The sequence below is a fragment of the Aspergillus piperis genome (genome assembly GCF_003184755.1).
Source record: "Aspergillus piperis CBS 112811 unplaced genomic scaffold BO85scaffold_2, whole genome shotgun sequence".
In the NCBI taxonomy this organism is placed as follows: domain Eukaryota; kingdom Fungi; phylum Ascomycota; class Eurotiomycetes; order Eurotiales; family Aspergillaceae; genus Aspergillus; species Aspergillus piperis.
In genome coordinates this window covers 2,369,627-2,391,643 of record NW_020291592.1, presented here as the reverse complement: position 1 = coordinate 2,391,643, position 22,017 = coordinate 2,369,627, and the positions used below count along the sequence as shown (strand labels likewise).

General features: G+C 51.5%; 9 protein-coding genes across 9 annotated transcripts; 5 read left to right on the top strand and 4 right to left on the bottom strand.

Moving 5' to 3' along the window:
- Nucleotides 1-3,460: 3,460 nt before the first annotated feature.
- On the top strand, nucleotides 3,461-5,188 carry BO85DRAFT_484297 (tannase; the record flags this gene model as incomplete). Its single annotated transcript, XM_025663228.1, has 1 exon — nucleotides 3,461-5,188. The coding sequence occupies one exon, from the start codon at nucleotides 3,461-3,463 to the stop codon at nucleotides 5,186-5,188; it is 1,728 nt and encodes a 575-aa protein (XP_025520209.1).
- Nucleotides 5,189-5,722: 534 nt separating this feature from the next.
- Nucleotides 5,723-6,444, bottom strand: BO85DRAFT_434899 (uncharacterized protein; the record flags this gene model as incomplete). Its single annotated transcript, XM_025658490.1, has 3 exons — nucleotides 5,723-5,884; nucleotides 5,947-6,206; nucleotides 6,300-6,444. The coding sequence occupies 3 exons, from the start codon at nucleotides 6,442-6,444 to the stop codon at nucleotides 5,723-5,725; spliced, it is 567 nt and encodes a 188-aa protein (XP_025520208.1).
- Nucleotides 6,445-8,157: 1,713 nt separating this feature from the next.
- On the top strand, nucleotides 8,158-9,076 carry BO85DRAFT_484295 (copper acquisition factor BIM1-like domain-containing protein; the record flags this gene model as incomplete). Its single annotated transcript, XM_025663227.1, has 3 exons — nucleotides 8,158-8,356; nucleotides 8,420-8,491; nucleotides 8,541-9,076. The coding sequence occupies 3 exons, from the start codon at nucleotides 8,158-8,160 to the stop codon at nucleotides 9,074-9,076; spliced, it is 807 nt and encodes a 268-aa protein (XP_025520207.1).
- A 673-nt stretch (nucleotides 9,077-9,749) lies between these two features.
- BO85DRAFT_516810 (alpha/beta hydrolase) lies at nucleotides 9,750-10,757 on the top strand. Its single transcript, XM_025664868.1, has 2 exons — nucleotides 9,750-10,273; nucleotides 10,332-10,757. Exons 1-2 carry the CDS (start codon nucleotides 9,863-9,865, stop codon nucleotides 10,683-10,685), a joined length of 765 nt encoding a protein of 254 aa, XP_025520206.1. The 5' UTR covers nucleotides 9,750-9,862; the 3' UTR covers nucleotides 10,686-10,757.
- Nucleotides 10,758-10,912: 155 nt separating this feature from the next.
- BO85DRAFT_484293 (NRPS-like enzyme) lies at nucleotides 10,913-14,706 on the bottom strand (the record flags this gene model as incomplete). Its single annotated transcript, XM_025663226.1, has 2 exons — nucleotides 10,913-14,413; nucleotides 14,476-14,706. The coding sequence occupies 2 exons, from the start codon at nucleotides 14,704-14,706 to the stop codon at nucleotides 10,913-10,915; spliced, it is 3,732 nt and encodes a 1,243-aa protein (XP_025520205.1).
- A 563-nt stretch (nucleotides 14,707-15,269) lies between these two features.
- BO85DRAFT_484292 (uncharacterized protein) lies at nucleotides 15,270-16,082 on the bottom strand (the record flags this gene model as incomplete). The annotated part of the gene is made up of 1 exon (XM_025663225.1): nucleotides 15,270-16,082. One exon carries the CDS (start codon nucleotides 16,080-16,082, stop codon nucleotides 15,270-15,272), a length of 813 nt encoding a protein of 270 aa, XP_025520204.1.
- A 408-nt stretch (nucleotides 16,083-16,490) lies between these two features.
- BO85DRAFT_502044 (aldehyde reductase I) lies at nucleotides 16,491-17,761 on the bottom strand (the record flags this gene model as incomplete). Its single annotated transcript, XM_025664186.1, has 2 exons — nucleotides 17,195-17,761; nucleotides 16,491-17,127 (listed from the first exon to the last, which is right to left on the bottom strand). Exons 1-2 carry the CDS (start codon nucleotides 17,527-17,529, stop codon nucleotides 16,491-16,493), a joined length of 972 nt encoding a protein of 323 aa, XP_025520203.1. The 5' UTR covers nucleotides 17,530-17,761.
- A 24-nt stretch (nucleotides 17,762-17,785) lies between these two features.
- On the top strand, nucleotides 17,786-18,821 carry BO85DRAFT_466034 (uncharacterized protein; the record flags this gene model as incomplete). Its single annotated transcript, XM_025662106.1, has 2 exons — nucleotides 17,786-18,191; nucleotides 18,253-18,821. The coding sequence occupies 2 exons, from the start codon at nucleotides 17,786-17,788 to the stop codon at nucleotides 18,819-18,821; spliced, it is 975 nt and encodes a 324-aa protein (XP_025520202.1).
- A 1,358-nt stretch (nucleotides 18,822-20,179) lies between these two features.
- On the top strand, nucleotides 20,180-22,003 carry BO85DRAFT_502040 (pantothenate transporter; the record flags this gene model as incomplete). The annotated part of the gene is made up of 5 exons (XM_025664185.1): nucleotides 20,180-20,303; nucleotides 20,364-20,521; nucleotides 20,580-20,776; nucleotides 20,844-21,330; nucleotides 21,387-22,003. The coding sequence occupies 5 exons, from the start codon at nucleotides 20,180-20,182 to the stop codon at nucleotides 21,924-21,926; spliced, it is 1,506 nt and encodes a 501-aa protein (XP_025520201.1). The 3' UTR covers nucleotides 21,927-22,003.
- Nucleotides 22,004-22,017: the final 14 nt, after the last annotated feature.

The window sequence follows — 22,017 nt, the reverse complement described above, 5'->3', positions numbered from 1 at the left end:
AACCGCGGGGGAACCTAAAAGATGTGCGGGGCATCCTGATTAGACTGCAACTGCCGTTATTCGTTGCTGGAGTAACCGCATGTCTCACTGCTAGAAGAAGATGAACCCTAGCTAAATGGAGAGACATATCTGAACAGGTCTGATTGATAAAAGGTGAATGTGTGTAGTACAGAAATGGCCTAGCAATGAACAGGCTCATGATTGATTCCACAATCATGGGGAATTGGAGCTGATATTTAGCATAGTTCCAGGAGGCGAGATAATCAAAACGAGAGTAAATCTGTCAAGTACCCACAGCACAGTGATCATAGTTTCCAATATAACCCATTTTGTGCGTGTCTCCAGCCTGTTCTGACAGTGTATGTACACCCTGCCTGTCCTGCGTACAAGTACATGGCGGGCATTGCACACAAATGAAGAATTTATACGTAAAAAAGCTGGGTATACCAACGCGCCGTCCACTACATATCAAAAAGCGCTGCATGTCTATAATCAATAAAATAAAATCATTGTAATGCGTAAAGGTCTCTGAAGGGGTGGATGGAAGTTTGTAGACCGCCATTTCCATTTAAAAGGGAGGGTAGAAGGTGATACTACGCGGTAGAAGAAAGTGAAATGAGAAAAGTAGCTGAAGAAAGAAGCGGAAGACTGCCTCATCATATCTTGAAGGGCTGAACATAGTACTAGCCCCTTCTACGGGTGAAAGGATGGCCGTAATCTGCCGTGTGGGCAGATTTCGTCGGGGACCGGCGTGAAAACCATGCGTTTCAACTAGAATGTTTCTCCCAGTCAGACAATTTCTTGTAATGGCAGCCTAGTGTGCAGGCTCAGCAAGCTCCAGATTAAGGGTTTATCATCACCAGAAATATTCCATTAGTTCCATATCAGTGGCTTGTCTGACGTAAAATTCCACCCCATCGTGCAGCCAAGAGTCTGCTCTGGTGGACCACCCTGCCTTGCTAGAAAAAATCGCATCGCACTAATAATCAACCAGATACTAAGTTCACTTCCGGGCCCACAACTATACTACTCTATCACCAGGTGTGCCTGCCTATTGACTCCCTAAACTGTGATCGTCAACGTTAACGCCAAGTGGAGCCATGACGACCTTATCACCGCAAAGATATACAGGGCCCTCTTTTATGGAGTCTCACTGCGTTCTGTTGAGTTCTTTTTGTTAGTAGAAATCCTGCTGCCTGAACCCATCAGTATCTCTCCTGCCGTCAACCCTATGAGGGAATTGTTGCGCTGACGTACACTTGATTCACAGGTTCTGTTTAAACATGATATGTAATTCTGTGGAAGAAAAGATGAATAATGGACCCAAGGAAACCGCTGAAAATTAGGGGTTCCCCACGGATTATGTTAAGGGCTGGTAATATACAGTCAGACTGTAGCTAACCAGCCCACATGGAGGAGAAAAGGTTTGATACTTTGGCAGCGGGGCAGAGAAATTTACTACAGAAGCTAGACTAAGATTGGAAGCCTCTACCCAGCACGCAGAAGAAGTATGATTTGCGATAGGTGGGAACTACGAGCATATAGGCATACAGGTGTATCAAATAGGCGTTTCTTTGTCAAAGGTCACCTAAATTGCCATGAAATTGTCTCTCATATGTGTTCGGTACAATGACCCCTGCTAAGATGCTCTGTTTGACTCCATGATTCTTCAAAGACAGGAGTGCCTCTACAACCAGTTCAATTGATATCCTTCTACCCACGTAGCAACCAAAATATAACCATGCGCTAGATACCAACCAAGGTTTAAGCCAAAAAAGCCACAATTGAACGTGATAGGCTAAATGATCGAGACTTGCGTATTGACTACTAAAGCTGTGCTGTAGCGTCTAGTGCGATCTTCTAGCATTGCGTACCTGCATAAGTTGGTCAGGGGTGCAGATGAACTATGTCCTATAGATAGCACCACCTCCATATTGCTCTGCAAAGGTTGGATTACACGATAGAGTTTTTTATACCCGTTTAGCCTTCTTTCCTGGTCCGCATAAAGGAATACCCCAGGTCCCACCAAGATACGGGGTCGCCACGTAAGATCCCGTACCAAAAAACCTATAGAGACCTCCTTTGACGAATAAATCCCCGAATATTCGCCGATAAAGAAGTTCCACTTTCAATCAAGCATACTCCAGCTCATTCACGAGCTGACCCAACAGCCTGCCTCTCAGGCTCAGAAGCTGGTGCCTAGACGTGAACAAAGATCGACTATGCCCATACATGACGCAGTCAAATAAGATATAATTAAGGGATGTTCTGATTGTCCCAAGATATAGGAGAGCGTGGTGGATGGTTTCGTCATCGACAATCTTTTACGTACAGGGCGGATAAGGTTTTTGACGGCACGGGGCGACAACGAACCCTGCCTAACTTGGACCCTTAAAATAATATTTGCTCTCCAACCGCCGACATGAGTAACAGTGATATGCCCTCAAAGATTATGTAGAAAACCAATTAAGATGCTCCTTGTGCAACGAATGCTGCGCTCAGTGAATGTGAAGGCTTATTGACTCATGTTCGTGGCATGGGAGTCGAGAAGATCCTGCAGTAGACCTACTTGCTTCAAATTTTGATCTTTCAAGATTTAAACTCAACACCGCGCTTAGCCATGGTACCATGCCCAATATCAGCCGCTGCGGAAATTAACGGCATCTCGAAACCTGCTCAAGGAGAAGCATCCATATTTTGCTGCCAAAGTCTCGGCAGCAGGTCTGCTGCTATGTTCTATTACTAGGGGCTGCACTCTAGGTGCAGGTCCGCCTACATTGGTTTGGGAACAAGAAGGGCAAACGCTGTGGAATCTGCCTGGGGTAACGGATTCGATCCACGCCGTGGAATACCTTCAATCCTCTATAGACCGCCTGAACAGGAGTGATTAGAACAATGATGTGGAAGTAAGCTACAAGAGATCATCAACCGGTACTCGGAATGATGCTGGAAACATTCCGAGCACCTCTGCAGACAATGCCCTGGACCCACTCAGCCTCCCATTGTGACGAATCTACCAAGATGCGTTCTAGCGTGTTCCAACTCGGAGCTTTCAACCGATCTGTCTATATCGTAGACACTATCTATTAGGCTACCATACTATCTTTTTCAGTGGGCCGTAGTACACGCGTTCTTGTATCAACCACTACTCGGGGCCGGGAGAGGGAGGCGTTTGAGTTCCATAGGCACCGGCATCCACTGGGAGCGTCTCCTGACCAGATTTTCGCCTTGTTCCGCCACAATGATGATCTCTTTCACAAGGAAGACCAAACGAGAGCTTGTCATGGTTAGATGCTAGGCTATATAAGACCCAGACTCCCACCGACCACATCTATTGCCCAGAAGACATCAATCGTTCATCCACTCTTTCCCTACCCTCTTTAACGAGGTTACTTAATTCTATATCTGCCTGGACATCATTTGAACCATAATTTCATCTCTCGTTTGTTGCAAGCCCATCATGCGTCGTGCTGCGATGATGGCGGGTTTGACCGCCACTGCTGCCCATGCAGCTTCTCTGGCTGATGTCTGTACCACTGCCAACGTCAAGGCTGCCCTGCCCACCTCTGTGTACGGACTCACCATGATTCCTTCCTCTGTAACCGCCTCCCCCGTCTACAACGCCTCCACCAGCGGCCAGGTTTTCTTCCCCGATGCCACCTACGATTACTGCGGCGTCACGTTCAACTACACCCATAATGGTCGCGGTGACACCGTGAAATTGCAGTACTGGCTTCCCGCCCCTGAGAGCTTCGAGAACCGCTTCCTGGCTACAGGTGGCATGGCGTACATGATCAGTGGCGGCTCTAGCTATCTGCCTGGTGGTGTCATGTATGGTGCTGTTGCCGGTACCACCGACGGCGGTTTCGGCGGCGAATTGGACACTGCCTTCCTTTTGGCCAATGGCACGATCAACTACGAGGCCCTCTACTCTATGGGATACCACGGTATCGGCGAGCTGACCATCGTCGGCAAGGAGTTCACCAAAAATTTCTACAGTATGGGGGACGAGAAGCTGTACACCTACTACCAGGGTTGCTCCGAGGGTGGTCGTGAAGGCTGGAGTCAGGTTCAGAAGTACCCTGGCGTCTATGACGGTGTCATCCCTGGTGCCCCTGCCATTCGCTACGGCCAGCAGCAGGCCAACCATCTTTACTCTAACGTTGTTGAGAAGACCCTGGGATACTACCCCCCTCCGTGTGAACTGGAGAAGATCGTCAATGCCACCATTGACGCTTGCGATTCTCTCGATGGCAAGGTCGACGGTGTTGTTGCCCGTACCGATCTCTGCCAGCTCCACTTCAACATCAACTCCACCATTGGCCTTCCCTACCATTGCGCTGCCAGCTCCAGCAGCGGAATTGGTCTTGGTTTTGGCAAGCGTGGCACTGACCCCGCCATCAACGGCACTGTCTCTGCCAAGGGTGCTGCCGTGGCTGCGGAAATCCTCAGGGGTCTGCATGACTCCAAGGGCCGCCGTGCCTACATCTCATACCAGCCTACTGCCTCCTTCAGTGACGCCGAGACCTCCTACAACTCCGAGACGGGCGAGTATGAATTGAGCATTGCCTCTACCGGTGGTGAGTGGGTTGCCAAGTTTCTGGAGCTCCGCGATGCCGACAACCTATCTACCCTTGACAATGTTACCTACGACACCCTCCGTGACTGGATGGAGCTGGGCTGGAAGCGCTACGAGGATGTCATGCAGACTACCTGGCCTGATCTGACTGAGTTTGAGAAAGCGGGTGGTAAGATCATTACTTTCCATGGTGAATCTGATCAGTCTATTCCTACCGGCTCTTCGGTCCACTTTTACAACTCCGTCCGCAATATCATGTACCCGGACATGTCTTACAACGCCAGTGTCGCTGCTATGGGTGACTGGTACCGCCTTTTCCTGGTTCCGGGTGCCTCTCACTGCGCAACCAACGATGTCCAGGCCAACGGCCCCTTCCCCCAGACTAACCTGGCTGTCATGATCAACTGGGTTGAGAAGGGCATCGTTCCTCATACCCTCAACGCCACCCACCTGGCGGGTGAGTGGGAGGGCCAGAACGCCCAGCTTTGCTCCTGGCCCCTTCGTCCTCTCTGGACCGAGAACGGCACAAAGTTCAACTGTGTCTACGACCAGGCCTCTCTTGACACCTGGGATTACACCTTCGACGCCTACAAGGTACCCCTCTACTAAACAGCCAAACAAGGCTGCGCATCGCATTATTGAGGCATAATATCTATTCATGTATATTACCTTAGTGTCATCTTACTATGTGTATACTTAGGCTCTACAACGCTGGCCTCACTGGGCCATTTGCGATAGCTTCACATTCATTGAGCGTATCACTTACTACCACTAGCGTACCTCTATTTGCATCTGTGCATCGCCATTTAGAAGACGTAACACTGATCAGAAAGAAAAAACGTATTTTCGGTCATAAGTGCCTAGTGAAGCATATAGTTCATCTGAAGACTAGTTAATGATAAAGCTATTATTGCCTTAATTTTGGCCATAGTCCCCTTCCTACCAACATTGAGCCACGGAGCACGCGCCGTCATCACGAGGAGAATGTACGTCTATTTTGTTTTAAGTATCATTCTCAGGATGGTATACTACACAGAGAGATTTCTATGGTGATCCTATACATTACTAGGACTTCAGTCACTTTGTATCTAGTCCCCACACTGACCCCCAAGGACTAGAATCTTGTATCCTGCAACAAAATTTCTACATCAAAGCCCCTACTCCGGCCGCAGCAGCTAACACCAAGACCAATGCATTGGAACCGAGCAACGTATTGGCAGCGGAAGTAGATGTTGCCGACGAAGCAGAGCTACTCCGTGTAGCCGTGGAAGTGATGGTTGCCATATTCCCAGAGTTTGTAGCAGACTTTAAATAAGGCCCGTTAGTTACATCTGGGCGTGCTACCAGACAATTGATAAATAACATACACTATTGGAGGCAGCTGTTGCAGTGGCTGTAGCGCCGGTAGCGGAAGAGGCACTAGGAGTGGCACTGTCTCCGCAAGCCTCGGCTGCAGACTTTACGTCGTCGCCGTAGTACTGCCAGATGTTGTATGTCAAAGCACACTTCAGGCAAGCACTGAGCTCGGACTTGTAGGTTGAATTGGAGCAGTAATCATCGCTGTCTTGGGAGATAAGAATGACACCACCTGTGACATTTCCCGGATTAGCTGCATGAAGCGGTTGGACTGGGAATGATCATAGTAAAGGAGCAGAGGCATCTTCAGGGTAATCGAGTCATTCTTGGAATAACACATAAATTGGTGCTGCACCACACGTACCGCAATTGGCATGGCATTCATACAAGGGACTGCCGGGTTCAATAGATTCCCTCCTCACTATAGGGAAAGTGCCAGGGAAGCTCCATGAAAAGCCGGGGGTGACAAGAGCTGCAACAGCAGCGAGAACGAAAAGAAGTGACTGCATCTCTAGATCTGCAGCCGTGTCGGTATCAGGTAACGTGATAGAGAGACGAAAGATGCTTCACGTCCAATGAGCTTGTAATGTGGAATAGGTGTGCTCAGTGGGATCAGCACGGTTATATGCTCCAATAAGTCCGTATGCTACACTGACTTGTATTCTGTAAAGCAGTATATCGAGTCATAATTCTCTCCATTATTGCTACGACGCCGGTAACCTTGGTAGAATTGTCAGGCCACCGGATCATGTTCCGCCATATCTTTTGGGACCCATGGGATTCCATTCCACAATGTCCATAGACTAGTAGATATTTCTCGGGTTCAGGCGGGTTCCTGGTCTGGTGACCTCCTTAGAGTGCAGTGCAGACTGAATCTGCAGTACAATATAGGAGGAGCTAAGGGTGGCGCTCGCCAGGAGTCTAATAGATTAATCCCGCAAGCGTGCACTGGTTTCCGGACTAGTCAGCTGCCTGAACGGTGCAGGGCCTTTAGTAGTATGTTGCAAGGTTACATCATAGGGTCTACAAGCAGGACATTCGAGGGTCCGATTTTCGGACGTTCATCTCCTTCGGCTCGGTATGCCAGTCAAGGTAGGGAATTTCTGGTGGAGCTGGTCAGCCCGGGTAAAATATTCGAGTACGCCCCTGGTCAAAGCTTGTCATTCTAATGAGTGTGAACCCCGATGAAAATACTTATCTGATCCGAAGGCAATGACCATAAATTGAGCTAAACCACATGTTTCTAGTCATCCCGGTCCAGTATACCCACTCAGGGAAGAAAATTTTGGAACGCCAAGGATCCGTCGTTAGCTGGCATGGATGCTCGGAGATATTGTACGAAGGGAGGAACTCGGTCCACTATTCCATGTGTCATGGCGAACAGGCCAACGTCTTGGCAGGAAAGAAAACGGCGTCCAGACAGATTCTGCCATCAGGATCCAGACAGGCATATTTGCGCGATTCGGGACCCTCCAATGCTCGGGGCCCACCAAATACCCTTTCCAGGAAGCGGACCCACGGCCCATTGTTCCCTTGTTATGTAATGTCCATCGTTGACTCTGTAGTTGAACTGTTTTATCAAGAGAAAAATAGCAAGGCGTAACGGGCTCCTAGAGTTTTGCTCTTCCAACCTGGAGCAAGCTCACGGAGAATCGAACTAGGCCGCGGTGGAGCCCTTATCGATCTGATATGATACGATGCCGGGAGCTGCCCTTTCCGACTGTCAATTCCCGGTGATTCAGATGCACCGTGACGGCAAAGGAGGGGAGTTTGCGATTAGTGCCATTCCTTCCTTTCCAGAACCAGGCTAGTTCTTACTGATTGATAACCTAACTTACCGTTAGTGGATTGCCACCATTGGAAGCCCGACCCTGTTGGACCAGCTCGCCTAACGGCGGAATTTGGAACCGAATGCATGGTGACATGCCAAAGAAGAGTGTGGATGTCCATCACATGCCATTGGCGTTCACGAATATTTTCCATTGGAGATGGCTACCTCCATGACCCCGATCAGTAATGGATTGGTACAATTGCATGGTGATCGAACCGACGAAACAGCGAGCTTTCGGGCGCGATGTCTGTTATATAAGGGGTGCAACCAACGGATCGTCCTTCGAATTCCTCTTTTTAATCCACGCCGATCCATCTTCAACCTCAGAAGGGAGCCATCAGTGCCTGAAAAAACCACTTTATTGGAATCCACCTGTCTTCTCGGGAACAGAATGCCTTCTATGAACATGTTCACTAGCTTGCTAGCAACGGCTAGCTTGATGGCTTCCAGCGTGTATGCTGCCGAAGCCACCGATATGGGTGCTGCGGCATTCCTGTGGCCACCGGATAGAGCCTGGGGAGCCACCTGGGACACCACAGCCCCCTGCGGTTCATCAGCGGGCGTTACAAACCGAACCGAGTTTCCTCTCAGTAAGATGTGTTCTGTCTTTAATATAGTCGCTTTGCCTATTGACTGATGTCTTTCTTCCTCAGCAAATGGTGCCGTTTCTATAGTCCTTCAGGACGAATCTTACTCCGTCAACCTTGCTATTTCCTTTGACAACGGTGAGTTCTTCGGGTTCGCATCACTTAAAACATATTTAACATATATTAGACCCAGCCAAGAATGCCGATTTTAGCACTGTTGTGGCTGGTAGCCGCTTTCCCGACGTCGAGCCTGGTCATGAATGCTATTCAGTGCCCAATCCACCATCCAACATCACTTCTGGGTCCAACGCTACTCTTCAGTTGAAATACATTTCCGACTTCGACAATGACGGTAATGAGACCTACTATGCCTGTGCCGATATCACGTACGTACCGTATAGCTCGTTCACCGCCGAAATCCCATGCTTCAATGTCTCAGAGGCCGACACGAGCAGTTCGTCGTCGTCCTCGTCAACCACGTCGGCTAGCGGTTCCAGCAGCAGTAGCTCGGGGAGCTCGAACGGTCTGTCTGGAGGCGACATTGCAGGCATTGTGGTAGGAACAGTGGCTGGTGCTGCGCTGATAGGTGCAGCCGCATTTTTCCTCGGTCGGTACTGGCAGAAGAGGGTGCAACGCGAACATGAAGTCGCTATGAACATGATGAACCCGGTGCAGAAATCATGGTCGGCTTCGACGGCTGGTCGTCAACAGCAGCAGGCATAGAGCGCCAGCAAATTCATGATATAATGATAGGGATTATGTTATTTATTGAGGAGGACTCTTTGGCCGTTGTGATAATAAGCGGCTTGAGGGGCTAAGGACTATCTCATAGAGTCGGAGGGACAATGAATGATACTTGTACGATTGATGTTGTATATGAGGAGCAATTGATCGTTATGTCAGCTTACCGAAGAAGGTAGTGCGGGGAACGTGGACCACTCATCTGGAGCATCTATCCTGAAGCTGTATAGGCGGGTTAAGAGCAGTAGCAGCCTGCAACACCTCGCTGGCAGTAGTCAAACCGTTTCGCAGCAACACTAGTGATTCCTTCACATTTCTGACATGTTGGTTGCCTCGCACCCATCCTATCAGCCTCTCATTTGCCGTTGGTTGGGATTCACCAATGGACGGGACTCACGGGTCTGACATTGCACTAGAGATACTGGTAGCCGCCAAATACCAATAGCAAAAGTAGTCAATCTCATTGATTGCAAGCCCTCGAACCAGTTAGCTAAATGAAACAAAGAAAGTTGGCGGATGGTGATATCGCCAGCTGGTCAATTCAATAAGTCTAGCTGGAACGGGAAAGGTTTGGGGCATGTCAGCACTAACCACTTCCTTGGCTATCGCAAGGCTCGGTGACAAGCTTCTCGGATGACATTCACCAAAATTTCAATGTTAGGCAACTGTGCCATACCATATAAATAACTTTCAAGGCCAGCGGCCCCCTACTTCTAAGTTCATCACTCAACTATCGCCTCCTGCGAGAGTATCCCATCACCTTTCATAATGGCAACTCTTGTCTTCATCCCCGGTGCTTGGATCACCCGCGAACTGTACCAGCCCTTCCTCAATGCCTGCTCCGATGCTGGATACCCTGTTCACTATGCGGATTATCCATCCATTGATCCGGCTGATCCCACCGTCGCAGACTGTAAGACCGACACGGACGTAATCAGGAATACACTGCACAAATTGGTCGAAGAGGAGGGTAAAGACATCTTCCTGATGATGCATTCATATGCCGGTATGCCTGGTGCAGCTGCCGCGCGCGGGTTGGCCAAGTCACAGCGAGTACAACAGGGCAAGCGTGGCGGCGTGATTGGAATGGTGTTCATCGCAGCCTTCTTAGTGCCGGAGGGAGTCAGCTGTGCAGGATTACAGGGAGGGAATCTTCCCCCGTGGATTCTGCTGGACAAGGTGAGTTCTTCCAAAGGCTGACTTATCAGGGAAGACACAACGGCTAACGTTAATACAGCCCACCGCCAATCTTAACGTACCCGCTGACGCCGTCGCCAACTTTGCGGGAGATGTTGATCCGGCCCTGCTCAAGGACCTCAATGAGAAGGTCAAACCGCATGCAACTCTGGCGTTTACCTCGCCCCAACCGGCTCCTGCATGGGCGGAGCAAGCATTCCAAAGAAGATTGGCTTTTATAGTCACTACGGGCGATCCTGCCGTCCCGAAAGAAGCACAGTATGGCATGATGGCTGCGACTCAGCAACAGTGGATTGTCAAGGAAATTGACAGCAGTCACTGTGCTCCATTTATTGATCGGATTGGGGAGACGGTTCGATTGATGGACGAGTGTGTGAAGGAATTTCAACGTTGAAGTGCATGCTAGGATCTTATTTTGTAACTCTCTAGCGATGATCAGTGTAGAAGCATACAAAATAACAAGAGGAAAAAAAAAAAAAAAAAAAAAAAAAAAAAAAAAAAAAAAAAAAAAAAAAGAAAAAAGAAAAGAAAAGAAAAAACGAAAACAACCTGGAATAAAACCGACCAACACGCCGACTGATGTTGTCCAAACTCTAGAGTCAATATAAAGTATAATCAAATCTACGCCTTCAACAATTCCCGTACAGTTTCCTCCACCTGCTGCAGCATCTGTGGCTTATCCTGACTCGCGTCTACCGTAAGCACATCGCCCTCCGACAGCGTTGGCTGCTCTAAAATATCCAGCTGGGAATCCACCATTGTTGAGCGCATATAATGATCTTCCTTAGCCAGCCGTGCAACCATACGCTCCTTCAATGTCTCCCGGTCGTCAACAGACAGGAGCAGAAAGGTGACTGTGACAGGGAAGTCCAACAGCTGAGACAGCCGTCGCAGCTCATCACGGTAGACAGTACGTAGTGCGGAGCAGGTCACAGCAACAGCCGGCGCAGTGGTTTGCTGCAGTCGATCCATCACTGCCCCCCGGATATGCGCCAACCAGTCCCACCGGTCGCGATCCTCCAGCGGAATCCCATTAGCCATCTTCTCCCGCGCGGCCGGCGAATGCAGGTTGTCGCCTTCGATCACCGGGATCTCGAATCGCTGTGCCAGTGCTTGCGCAGCGGTGCTTTTGCCGCATCCGCATGGTCCGGTGAGGAAGATGACTTCGCGTGCTGGTGCTGCGGTGGTGGTTGCGCCCGTAGACGTGGACCAACAGTGAGTGCGGAAGTATTGGACGAATCGGCTGACCAACTCGGGGGTGAGTCCGCCAGCCTCGCGTAGAGCAGGTGCAGCAGCTACGGCCTGCTTGGTATCGTACAGCAGCACACGACTAGGCTTGTCATGGTCGTATTTGCTGGTGAAAAATTCGAGCAGCTTGATGGGCGGGTTGACATTGGGATCCTGGTTAGACTCGCGCAACCGCTGTAGCCATTCACGTCGAGGGAGCTCCTCAAACTCTAGCCCAGCTTGTCGGAGTAGAGGAAGCAAGTCTCTTGTCCAGTGGCTCAACAGTGGGTTGGTCAGATTGACCACTTCGCCTGCCCTGGATGCCATGGTCAGGTCGATCACACTGGTCGCCACGGCATCCGCAGGCGTCCAGGAGAGGAGATCATCGAGCTGCGGCAGGGCGTGGATGGTTTCAGCTGTCTGGAACATCATAGGGATGGCCTCGGTAGCGTTCCAGATCCCATGGACGCTGTCGGCGATAATCTGGCCCACACGCAACACCCGAGCGGTGATTCCTGCTTGATGAGCGGCGCGGTTCACAATGTGCTCTGTCACCAGCTTGGATTGCGCGTATCCCATGCCCTGGGCGCAGGCTAGACTGTCTGGCAGCGCCTCCGGGACCCAATTGCCTGGCGTCCGGGCGACGGTGCTTACGGATGAACAGAAGGCAAACCGTGCTGGTTGAGGTCCATGAACGTCCAAGCAGAGGTCGAGCAGATGGCGGGTACCAGCGATGCAGCTGGACTCGAAGCTCTCCAGCGCCCAGTTGAAGTTGACTGACCAGGCGCAATGCATCACCGCTGTAACAGACTGCACCAGTCTGTTATACACGCCTTCGTCCAGGCCTAAACGTACTGGATTGGCGAGGTCAGCGGGTAGAGAGATGATCTTGTGCTCGGTGGCTGGTGACATAATAGACGACAGGCCACGAGCACGCAGCGATTGACGAACACGACGGAAAGCTGCTTCGCGGGACCCTGCCCGAACCAGGCAGTAAATGGTCTTGACATGATCCATCTGGGCCAACTGGGCAACAATATGGGCCCCCAGAGATCCAGTAGCGCCTGTCACGACGACATGCTCACCAGACTCTTCGCGAGGCGCTGCAATATGACGCTTGAAGTGATTGCCGTACTTTTCAATGAAGTCTGTCATCCGCTCTTCGACCGGTCGCTGCTCTTTCGGTGCCTGTCCCAGTCGCAGGCGTGTTAACTCGTCCGCCATGGCCTGCACCGAAGGGTGCTCGAAAACAAAGTTCTGGGAGAGTTTGTGGCCTCCGATGTCTAGAGTCCTGAGTAGTGTCGTACGCAGACGGATCGACTGCAGACTATCCACACCCAGACTGAAGATGTCGGTTGTCGCACCCAAGGTAGAGGGATCAACACCTGGTGCGACCTCCAGTAGCTGCTGACGGAGGAACTCTTCCAGCTCCGCCCCCTCAAGCACCTGGTCACCACTTGCATCCTCCACATCGTAGATCTGGTCAATATGTTCCTGATAATCGCGATAAAAGGCGGCGCGAATGACAGTGCCCTTGTCTGTTTTGCGATAGGGAGCATCCGCGGGCAGCACGTGGATCATATCGCGGGAGAGGTAGGCATAAGCCGGCAATTCCGCATTGCAGCGCTCGATGGCTGGGAAGACTGCCTCAATTAGCTGGTCATCTGTCTGGCACTTGCTACTTGTTGCTGGAATAAGAAACAATCCAAGACGCGGCTTGTTGGCTCCAAAGGCGATCGCTTCGGCAACGTTGGGGTTGTTACGCGCCACGCCCTCGATGATGAGTGGATTTGCCTTCTCGCCGTTCTCCAGAACCAAGGTGTCATCCAAGCGGGCATAGTAGCGCCACGCGTTGGGCTTAGTCGGGTGCTTCTCGAAGAGATCCTTCGTTGCATATGAGCTGTCGGGCCGGTTGCTGGCGACCTTGGAGGGCCAGCCTTCCAAGACGCACAGCTCGTAAATCCCCGACATCTGTTCCTCCCAACGCAAGTAGGGCAGCAGGGATGGACCCGGGCGAACATAGTCCCAGTCCAGGTCATCCCTCTCGCGGAACGAAGTCATCAGTTGACCGGTCTCGGTGGTTCCGTAATGGGAGACCAGACGCACTCCGTTCTGCACCAGCTTATCTCCAATGGGTTTCGGGCAGGACGAACCTCCAAACATGACCAGCTCTAGACGGGCCATCATGTGCAGGCCCTCGTCGGATTCGGACAATAGCTTCAGTGCATAAGGTACTGCATACAGGATCTCGATTTCTTGGTGGTCCTTGAGAGTTGCCAGTAGATGCGGGGCCGTCAGTGGTAGATTCGCATTGTAGAGGTAGATCAATTTCTGCGAGTGCATGGCTCGGAAGAGACAACTGATACCGTGCGCGTGAAATAGCGGCAGGGTGATGAATCCCCGGAGGCCGAAGTTGTTGGCATAGTTCTTCAAGGCTCCGGAGTGCGTCTGGTAGATAGGCTTCGGATGGCCAGTGGAGCCACTTGAGTGGATAATCCAGCAGATATGCTTTGCCTCTATGCTGCCATTCAACTGCGCTGGTGGCAAGCATAGGGTGTCTGCACCGGGGAGATTGTAGTTCTCACTCGTCAATACCGGTTGCTGTACGATGGCCGTCCGCGACGCCACCCTCTCCCCAACCGCCTGGAAGCTGGGGTATGTGATGAGGAAGGCAGCCTTGGTGTTTTCGATCAGACTGACATAGGCATCTTCGGCAATGCGCGTCGATAGCAAGAGCACTGTGTGACCGAGACGGGAGATAGCCAGCAATGTGATCATGTACTCAAAGTCGGAGGGACCCAGCAATCCTACAACCTGTACGGGATCGTCTGAAGACCGTCGCTGTGGGATGACCTTTGCATAACGGACCGAAGCGGCTTCGACGAAGGTGTTCAACTGGTGGCAGAAGTAGTCAGTATCTCCTGTGACTCCAAGAATAGATGCGAATGCATGCTCACCTGCTTGGGAGTATAGTATGTGTACTCGGTACCCGACGATGGGTAAGCGACAATAGGCTCGTTTCCATGAAGTCCTTTGGCTCGAGCCTGTATGAGGTGGTTGATTGTGTGAATGGTTTCTTCTGCAGATTCCGCCTCCAGCTCGTCTACCGACGTTGCGGGTGATGATGCACTCAGTCTATTTGGGGAGGAGAGCGACGAAGGAATTGGAGAGACTGCCACGGATGCCATCTTGAACGCAAAGTGGCGTAGGGGAGGGAGGAAGAGTAAGATGATGGATGTTGAGAATAATCCCAAGTAGCATGGGGGATTTCTTGAAGTTTATGAAATGCCATTCACAGGCAAGTCTTATCGCAACCTGCTCATGTGTCTGGACTCCGCATCTCCGGATTAGTCTACGGGTATTGACTAGATTGCTCATTGGAAGATGGAATGGAGATGATGCAGATGCCCTCCATGCCGCATCTCCGCCTGCATCCCCGCCCTTTTCCGCCATGGTTTTCTCCACCGGCGGAAATGCCTCGTGCGGGGAAGGAAAGAATCGGAGGCACCGGAAGCCCTGCTCTTCTTATCATTTGCGCTATGGATACGCTTTCTTCATCGATTATTCGATGCATCGGATTATATTTGGCGGAAATGCTCTTAATGGAAGGGTACCTACAGACTCCATGTGATAGTTATGTCACCGGCTGTGACTTAAGCCATTCCTACTAGCAACAACCTATGCCAAGGTAGAAGGCTCAGTAATAACGCTCAAATCAGTAGAAACCCATGTAATGTGAAAGATTTGTTCTCTAATTACTGCCAGTAAATGTCGAAGATTCTAGCTCTGGATCATAATGTACAAACGAAACCAGCCGCGACAGCACCGCAAACTCCAGCTTCAACTTGACGGTATAGAAAAAGGTCTTCATCGAGGTCTGCAAGATAAATAAGTCCAAGTATTCCAGCGCTAGCAGCGAGATATCCATCAAGATAATCGCCGTGTTGATAGCCAGTAGCTGCTCCATGATATTTGTCCTCCGCTTGCTCCGATGCGGGTAGAGATAGAGCAGCCGAAACGTCTGCACGATGAAGATCGTTGAGATGATCACCTCCTGCACGAAGAAGCCCGTGAGCTGCACCTTGGCCCAAATGTTATAGACATATGCGAATCGCGCCCCGCCGTAGACGGCACCATAGGACAGGATGATCTGCGGAATCTGCAGGATGATGGCGTCGATGATGATCATGTAGAGAACGAAGCGGAGGATCTTTTGATTCGACAAGATGAGATGAAGTCGCGAATATAGCACCACAGACTGTCCCGTCACCATAACAGCCCAGCCAAATGTTGATAGAGTTACTGGAATCCATAGCGGCGCCAGCTGGAAGTACTTCAGCAGCAGTCCGATCGCTTGCGGGATGATGCCGAGCCCGGTTGAGACAAGCAGACTCCAGAAGTAAAGGCCCCCATAAACGTGAAAGGTGAGAAAGACCAGGATAATGAGTTCGATCGAACTGTACAGCGCACAGGCTAGCAAGCTGGCTAGCACGGCCTGGATTGCGAAGCTGTTGCCCGTATAACCCCCGGTGATGCCCTCAACGGGGGCCGAGTAATTGGCCATGTTCCCTGGGGAGCAACACCGTCATCCAGGCACATCCTGAAAAGAAGCGATTCCCCCTGAAGGATATATGCCATGTGCTGATCGACATAGGAACGAAGTCGGGGGGGATGAGGATGTTCCGGCGCTCGGCTACCTTGACCTCGTCTGACCTACGATCCATGGATCGTCTAACGTAAAACCCCGGTTCATTCGCCTGAGCGGCCAACCAGCCCCATTCAACGCAGGACCAAAAGCTGGGGTTGGCACCGTTAGCCAGTAACTTAAGATGGGCGCGCTAAGGCCAACCACATCTGGAGATCGGGCCGCCTGTTTAAGGTGCTGACGCGTGGAGTGGCCGGACTGCATCCGGCTTCTTTCGAACTTGCCCAAACCACTCAATTCTATCATTCTAAAATACATTGTGATCGGCTATACAGTAAACTTAATCTTGTTACTGGGACCCGCGGCCAGTGCAGTCTGGCGTACCGCCTCTTCACCGACCTCCTCGAAGATGTCGTATCCCCAATTGCCCGGGAAGTTGAAGCGTTTGTGGCGTTCCAGCGAGGTCAACTGTGCAAAGGCCCCCTCCGGCAATGCCCGGATTCTCAAGTTAGCTGCAATGCGAGCGGGGGTGACACTCTTGGATAGCACGACGGTGCCACGCTGCACGCCCCAGCTGGCCAGCAGTGGTCCGGGGTCCATGCTAAGCTCGCCCGCCACGCGGTGCACCAGCGGGTCGTCGACGGTGCGCGGCTCCCCAGTCTGGTTGTTACCCAGCGGAGAGTAGGCCTCGATGAGAATACCTTTGCTCTGGCAGTATTGCAGCAGGTCCGGCTGTTGCAGGTAGGGATGGGCTTCGATCTGGTTGACGGCGGGCACGACGGAGACTTGGCCAAGCAGCTCCTCCAAGCGACGGACATTGAAGTTGGACACGCCAATGGCGCGTACCTTTCCCGTCGCTAGCAATTTCTCCATGGCGCGGTAGGTGGTGATGTAGTCAATGTCGGCCAATTCGAACACTCCATCCTCGTTGAGGGGAAACCATTTGTCGCCACCCTTGAAGGCACTGTACAAGGGGTCAATGCTTTGTCTCCACCAGACAATCCCGAATGATGGAGTAGATGGTCACTTACCAGGGCCAGTGCATGAGATAGAGATCGAGGTAGGCGACGCCTAGATCTTGCAGGGTCTTGTTGAGGGCTGGCTCCACGTCCTCCGGAGCGTGCTTGGTGTTCCACAGCTTGCCAGTGATGAAGATCTCTTCACGGGGCACCCCGGACTTGCGAATACCATTGCCGACTTCTGTCTCGTTGCGATAGATGGCGGCGCAATCGATGTGGCGGTAACCCTCCTTGAGGGCTACTTCGACGGCGTTTTCTACCTCAAGGGGCTTGGCTTGCCAGGTACCAAATCCCACGGCGGGGATTTTGGCGCCGGTGTTGAGGGTAAAGTGCGAGGGTAGGGACATGTTAGGCAACAATTCTATTTCTCTGTCTTTGACAAGGAGACCAACTATTCAGCTAAGATGGTGGTGGTCGCTCATATAGTCAAGCAGCGCAACACAAGTGGGTCGGAAATCCGACAGCCAAACGGCGGATAAACGTAGAGTTCGGAGAAAATGAACCCTAGAGCCAACAAGATGCCAATTGACTCCATTCTCATGATCCACTCTTCATTTCTACCCCGCCAAACTCTCTCTCAGGCGAAAGAATAGCCGCAACGCAATGCCGTTCAGCAAGAAGCCCGCCTTCGATGACTTGCCGCTGGACAAGACGGGTCCGCCCGGCAATGCATGGGGATTATTTGGACCCGACGACCAGTGTGGTATGTTGAATCTTCTCACCCCCGATCGAACGCGTGCTGCTGCAAGCGAAATCCGCGACGGGGTTCGCATTTCCACCGACTGGCCACTGGATCGTATCACCACGCCCGCATTCAATCGGATCCCATTTGCCCAGACCATCTCAAACATCGCCCCCACATCTGTCAACGATGACATTCTGCACTTCAACACCCAGTCTAGCTCGCAGTGGGACGGTCTGCGGCATTTTGGCTACCAGGAACAGCGACTGTATTTCAACGGCCGTACCCTCGACGACATCCTGACTACGAAGATTAATGGGATTCACAGTGGGTATTTCCATCCGAAGACAAGAGATCGATGGAGAGTTTGTTCTAATCGGTCTTGCAGCATGGGTGGAAACCGGTGGCATCATCGGACGGGGGGTCTTGCTAGATTATGTCGCTTGGGCAGAGGCCAACCATGTCCCTGTGAAGCCTTTCACAAGCCAGTCCATCACAGTCACTGATCTGGAGAAAGTGGCCCAGGCTCAAGGCACAGAGTTGAATCCCGGTGATATCTTGTTCATCCGAGCGGGCTGGGGACGGGGATATGCCCAACTATCTCAAGATGAAATCTCTGCGATGGCTATCATCCCCACGCCCCCGGCGATCGGGATCGAGTCGTCAGAGGCCACACTCCGGTGGCTCTGGGAGAAGGAATTCGCTGCTGTCGCTAGTGACACCCCGAGCTTTGAGGCCTGGCCGTGCCAGGACTTCAAGTACTGGCTACATGAGTGGCTGCTGGCCGGTTGGGGGCTTCCGATCGGGGAAATGTTCGATTTAGAGCAGCTGAGCGAGGAGTGTCGAAAGAGGCAGCGCTGGTCATTTTTTTTCACCAGCGTTCCATTAAAGGTGAGTTATACTGCCGACTGTGATCCGTTGTTTCCCAATTTATTCATAATCCGCTTCCTCGACTAGGTTCCCGGAGGAGTGGCTAGCCCGCCAAATGGAGTTGCCATTTTGTAGTGCTGAAAGATGTTTATATGGCCAGCTGGCCTGGCGTAACACACTGCAACCTAGACTATTCGTCACCCAGGTTTTCATGGTAGCTTTGTACGACGTCACACAGGGACGGGAGGTTGGAAGTAGATGGGCATGAAGAATCCTTGGGGAAGACAGCCCTGGAAGCTGACGAATCAAACAACGGTACGTTGAAAGGCCTCCAGTAGACAGCATATCCGACTGGGAGATATTCGAATTTAGATTTGTAAAGATGATTATACCTGCATGTTGTTCTACATGGAAATCTGCAAAACCTTACCCACAACTAGTGGTCTGAATACGGTACCATGCTATAGGTACGCCAGATCAACCCAAGCTCTATTACGGAGTGAGCGATTGTGTCATGACGGCACAACTTAACTTTGACCATAATGTCTTCACCCATGACACGAGCGGAGGGTATGGGATAGGCTACTGACATAGAAACGTACCCTCCACCCGACGTTGTCGGGAAAAGGATTTATATCCCAAGGTGATGTCGCAGCTTCGGGATGCGGATATACATCGGAAATGTCGGGAAAGACATGGAGATAAAGCAGTGTCAATATCATGGAGAGTTTTGGATTCCATGTTGCCGTCGAGTCGGGTGGCGAGTTAGGTTAGCGACCGCTAGGGTGAAAACGGATGCGCGAAAATGAACAGCCCGAGTTTACAATGATACAACAGTACAATGTCCAACTGGGCCATTGACAAAAAGGTCTGGTACATGGATGCATATAAAGTGCTGGATAGCGAGATGATGAGATGGAGATGCAAAAGCTGATACATTCCGGACATCCTCTGTCTAAGCACCGGCACAGTATTTAAGCATGATCGAAGCATATGAAACAGATCTGGGGAAGTTGACAGGCAACCCACATGATTCCGGGGTGGATCCAGCGCTGGTCTGATGCTGAAGGTCTGATGCTGAAGTCAATACGAGAAACCCGGAACAAGTCCGGTCTGGCCAGTGCCAGTCGCCAACCCCAGACTGGGGGATATCCGCTCCTTTCCCGCTCGTGGGGACCCCGCACTGACAGATGGGAGATAGTGTCATGGCATCTGGGGTACAGCAACCCGACTGCAGCCGGGGAGCATTATAAAACCAGTGATGCTCTTATGTTCGAAGGATGTTGAATCCTCTTTCCTTCTCGTCTTCTTCTCGTTACAATCTGCCCATCTTTACCCCAAAATCAATATTCGTTCTTAGCCACCCCTGGTGGCCTTGGCCCTTGATACTGTTCCGATATCGGCTGTTGTAGCCCCGGCAGTACATACCAACATCATCTGACAGCATGGCAGAGATTGACAACAAAGCATCATCTCGCCATGTCGAGTCCACTGGGAAGCCATTGGACTTGGTGGATGAATCGTTCGAGGGGTTGACTCCGGAGGAAGAACGGGCCCTGGAGAAGCGCCGTAAGAATACACGGTGGTTCCATACTACTGGGGTAATCGTGTGATGCTGACTGCCGGCAGTGGTGCGCAAGATCGATCTGCATCTGATTTCTTCGCTGTTTCTACTATTTATTTTCAATATCCTGGACCGGTCCAACATCGCCAATGCCCGTCTGGGAGGGCTACAGGAAGACCTGGGCCTTTCTGACACACAATATCAAACTGCGGTAGCCATCATGGTATGTAAAGTGCCCAATCCTGAGACGTGAAACGGTGCTGATCGATGTCGGTGCACAGTTTGTCGGCTACCTGGTAGGCCAGGTGCCGAGTAACATTCTGTTGACCCGTTTGAAACCCTCCCGCTACATTCCAGCAGCCATATTCATCTGGGGAGGGATTTCGATCTGCATGGCTGCGGTACATGGGTACGCCGGCATTATATGCGTGCGCATATTCCTGGGGTTCGCCGAGTCTCCATTCTTTCCCGGGGCTTTGTAAGTACCCAGTATCAAATCCGAATGATCTTGTCTGTGAACGAACTCTAACGAGCGTTACCATCAGGTTGCTGATAAGTTCCTGGTACAAACCGTCCGAAATTGCGGTGCGAGTAGCCGTGGTGTATTGTGGTAACACCATCGCCAACGGGTTTGGCAGCATGTTTGCCGCGGGCGTCATGAGTGGATTAAACGGCAAAGGCGGGCTGGAAGGCTGGAGGTGGGTATCTCCTGGCATACTCTGGGAGCGTATAGCTAACCAGTGCGCGAACAGATGGCTATTTATCATTGAAGGGGCTGGCACAATGGTGGCCGGCCTTCTCGCTGTCGCGCTTCTCCCAGACTTTCCTCGTTCCGGGCAGCGGAAGTGGCTATCGGAACAGGAGCAGCGCTTTTCCGAATGGCGTCTCGCCCGCGCCGCAAATGATGAGGTCGATGAGAATGGTTCCATCCGCGAGGGCTTGCGGGATGCATTATTAGATCCCAAGGCGTGGATGTTGATCCTGATCCAGGTTTGCCAGCTCACATCTCAAAGCTGGACCTACTTCTTCCCTGTGAGTACCACTCATTATGTTGTCCGCTACTCTGGTTCTGACTCATGTACTATTAGACCATCGTCAAAACACTGGGATTTAGCAACATCATCACGCTGCTGATTACGGCTCCGGTGTACGTCTTTGGCTTCATCACCGCTCTTGGTAATTCCTTCATTGCGAACCGAACGAGCCAGCGCGCAGTTCTTATCGCGTGGCCTCTAATTATAGACATCGTGGGAAACGTCATGGTCATATCGTCTCGAGCCACTGCAGTCAGGTACATCGGCATGTTCTTAATGTGCGCTGGTTCATATTCCGCTTTCAATGTCGTTCAAGCCTGGATTGCCAGTACGATCCCGCGGACACGCACCAAGCGGGCCATTGTGTACGCGTTGGTCAACCTCTTCGGTAACTCGTCCAATATATACGGCTCGTACTTCTTTCCCACATCCGACTCGCCACAGTACCGGCCTGGTGGTATCACCCTTTCAGCGTTTGCTGCTGCCGGAATCGTCTTGACTGGGCTGTTGGCATTGTATCTCCATACGCTCAATGTGAAGGCACAAAAGGCAGAGGAGGAGGACGGGCAGATTCGTTATAAGTATATCTGGTAATTGGTTGCTGAGCAAGTGCTGAGTGCCGGGGTGGAATAAATGGAAACTTACCAACTTGCGAGACTTCCCAAGATTACTGACTGGGCAAGCC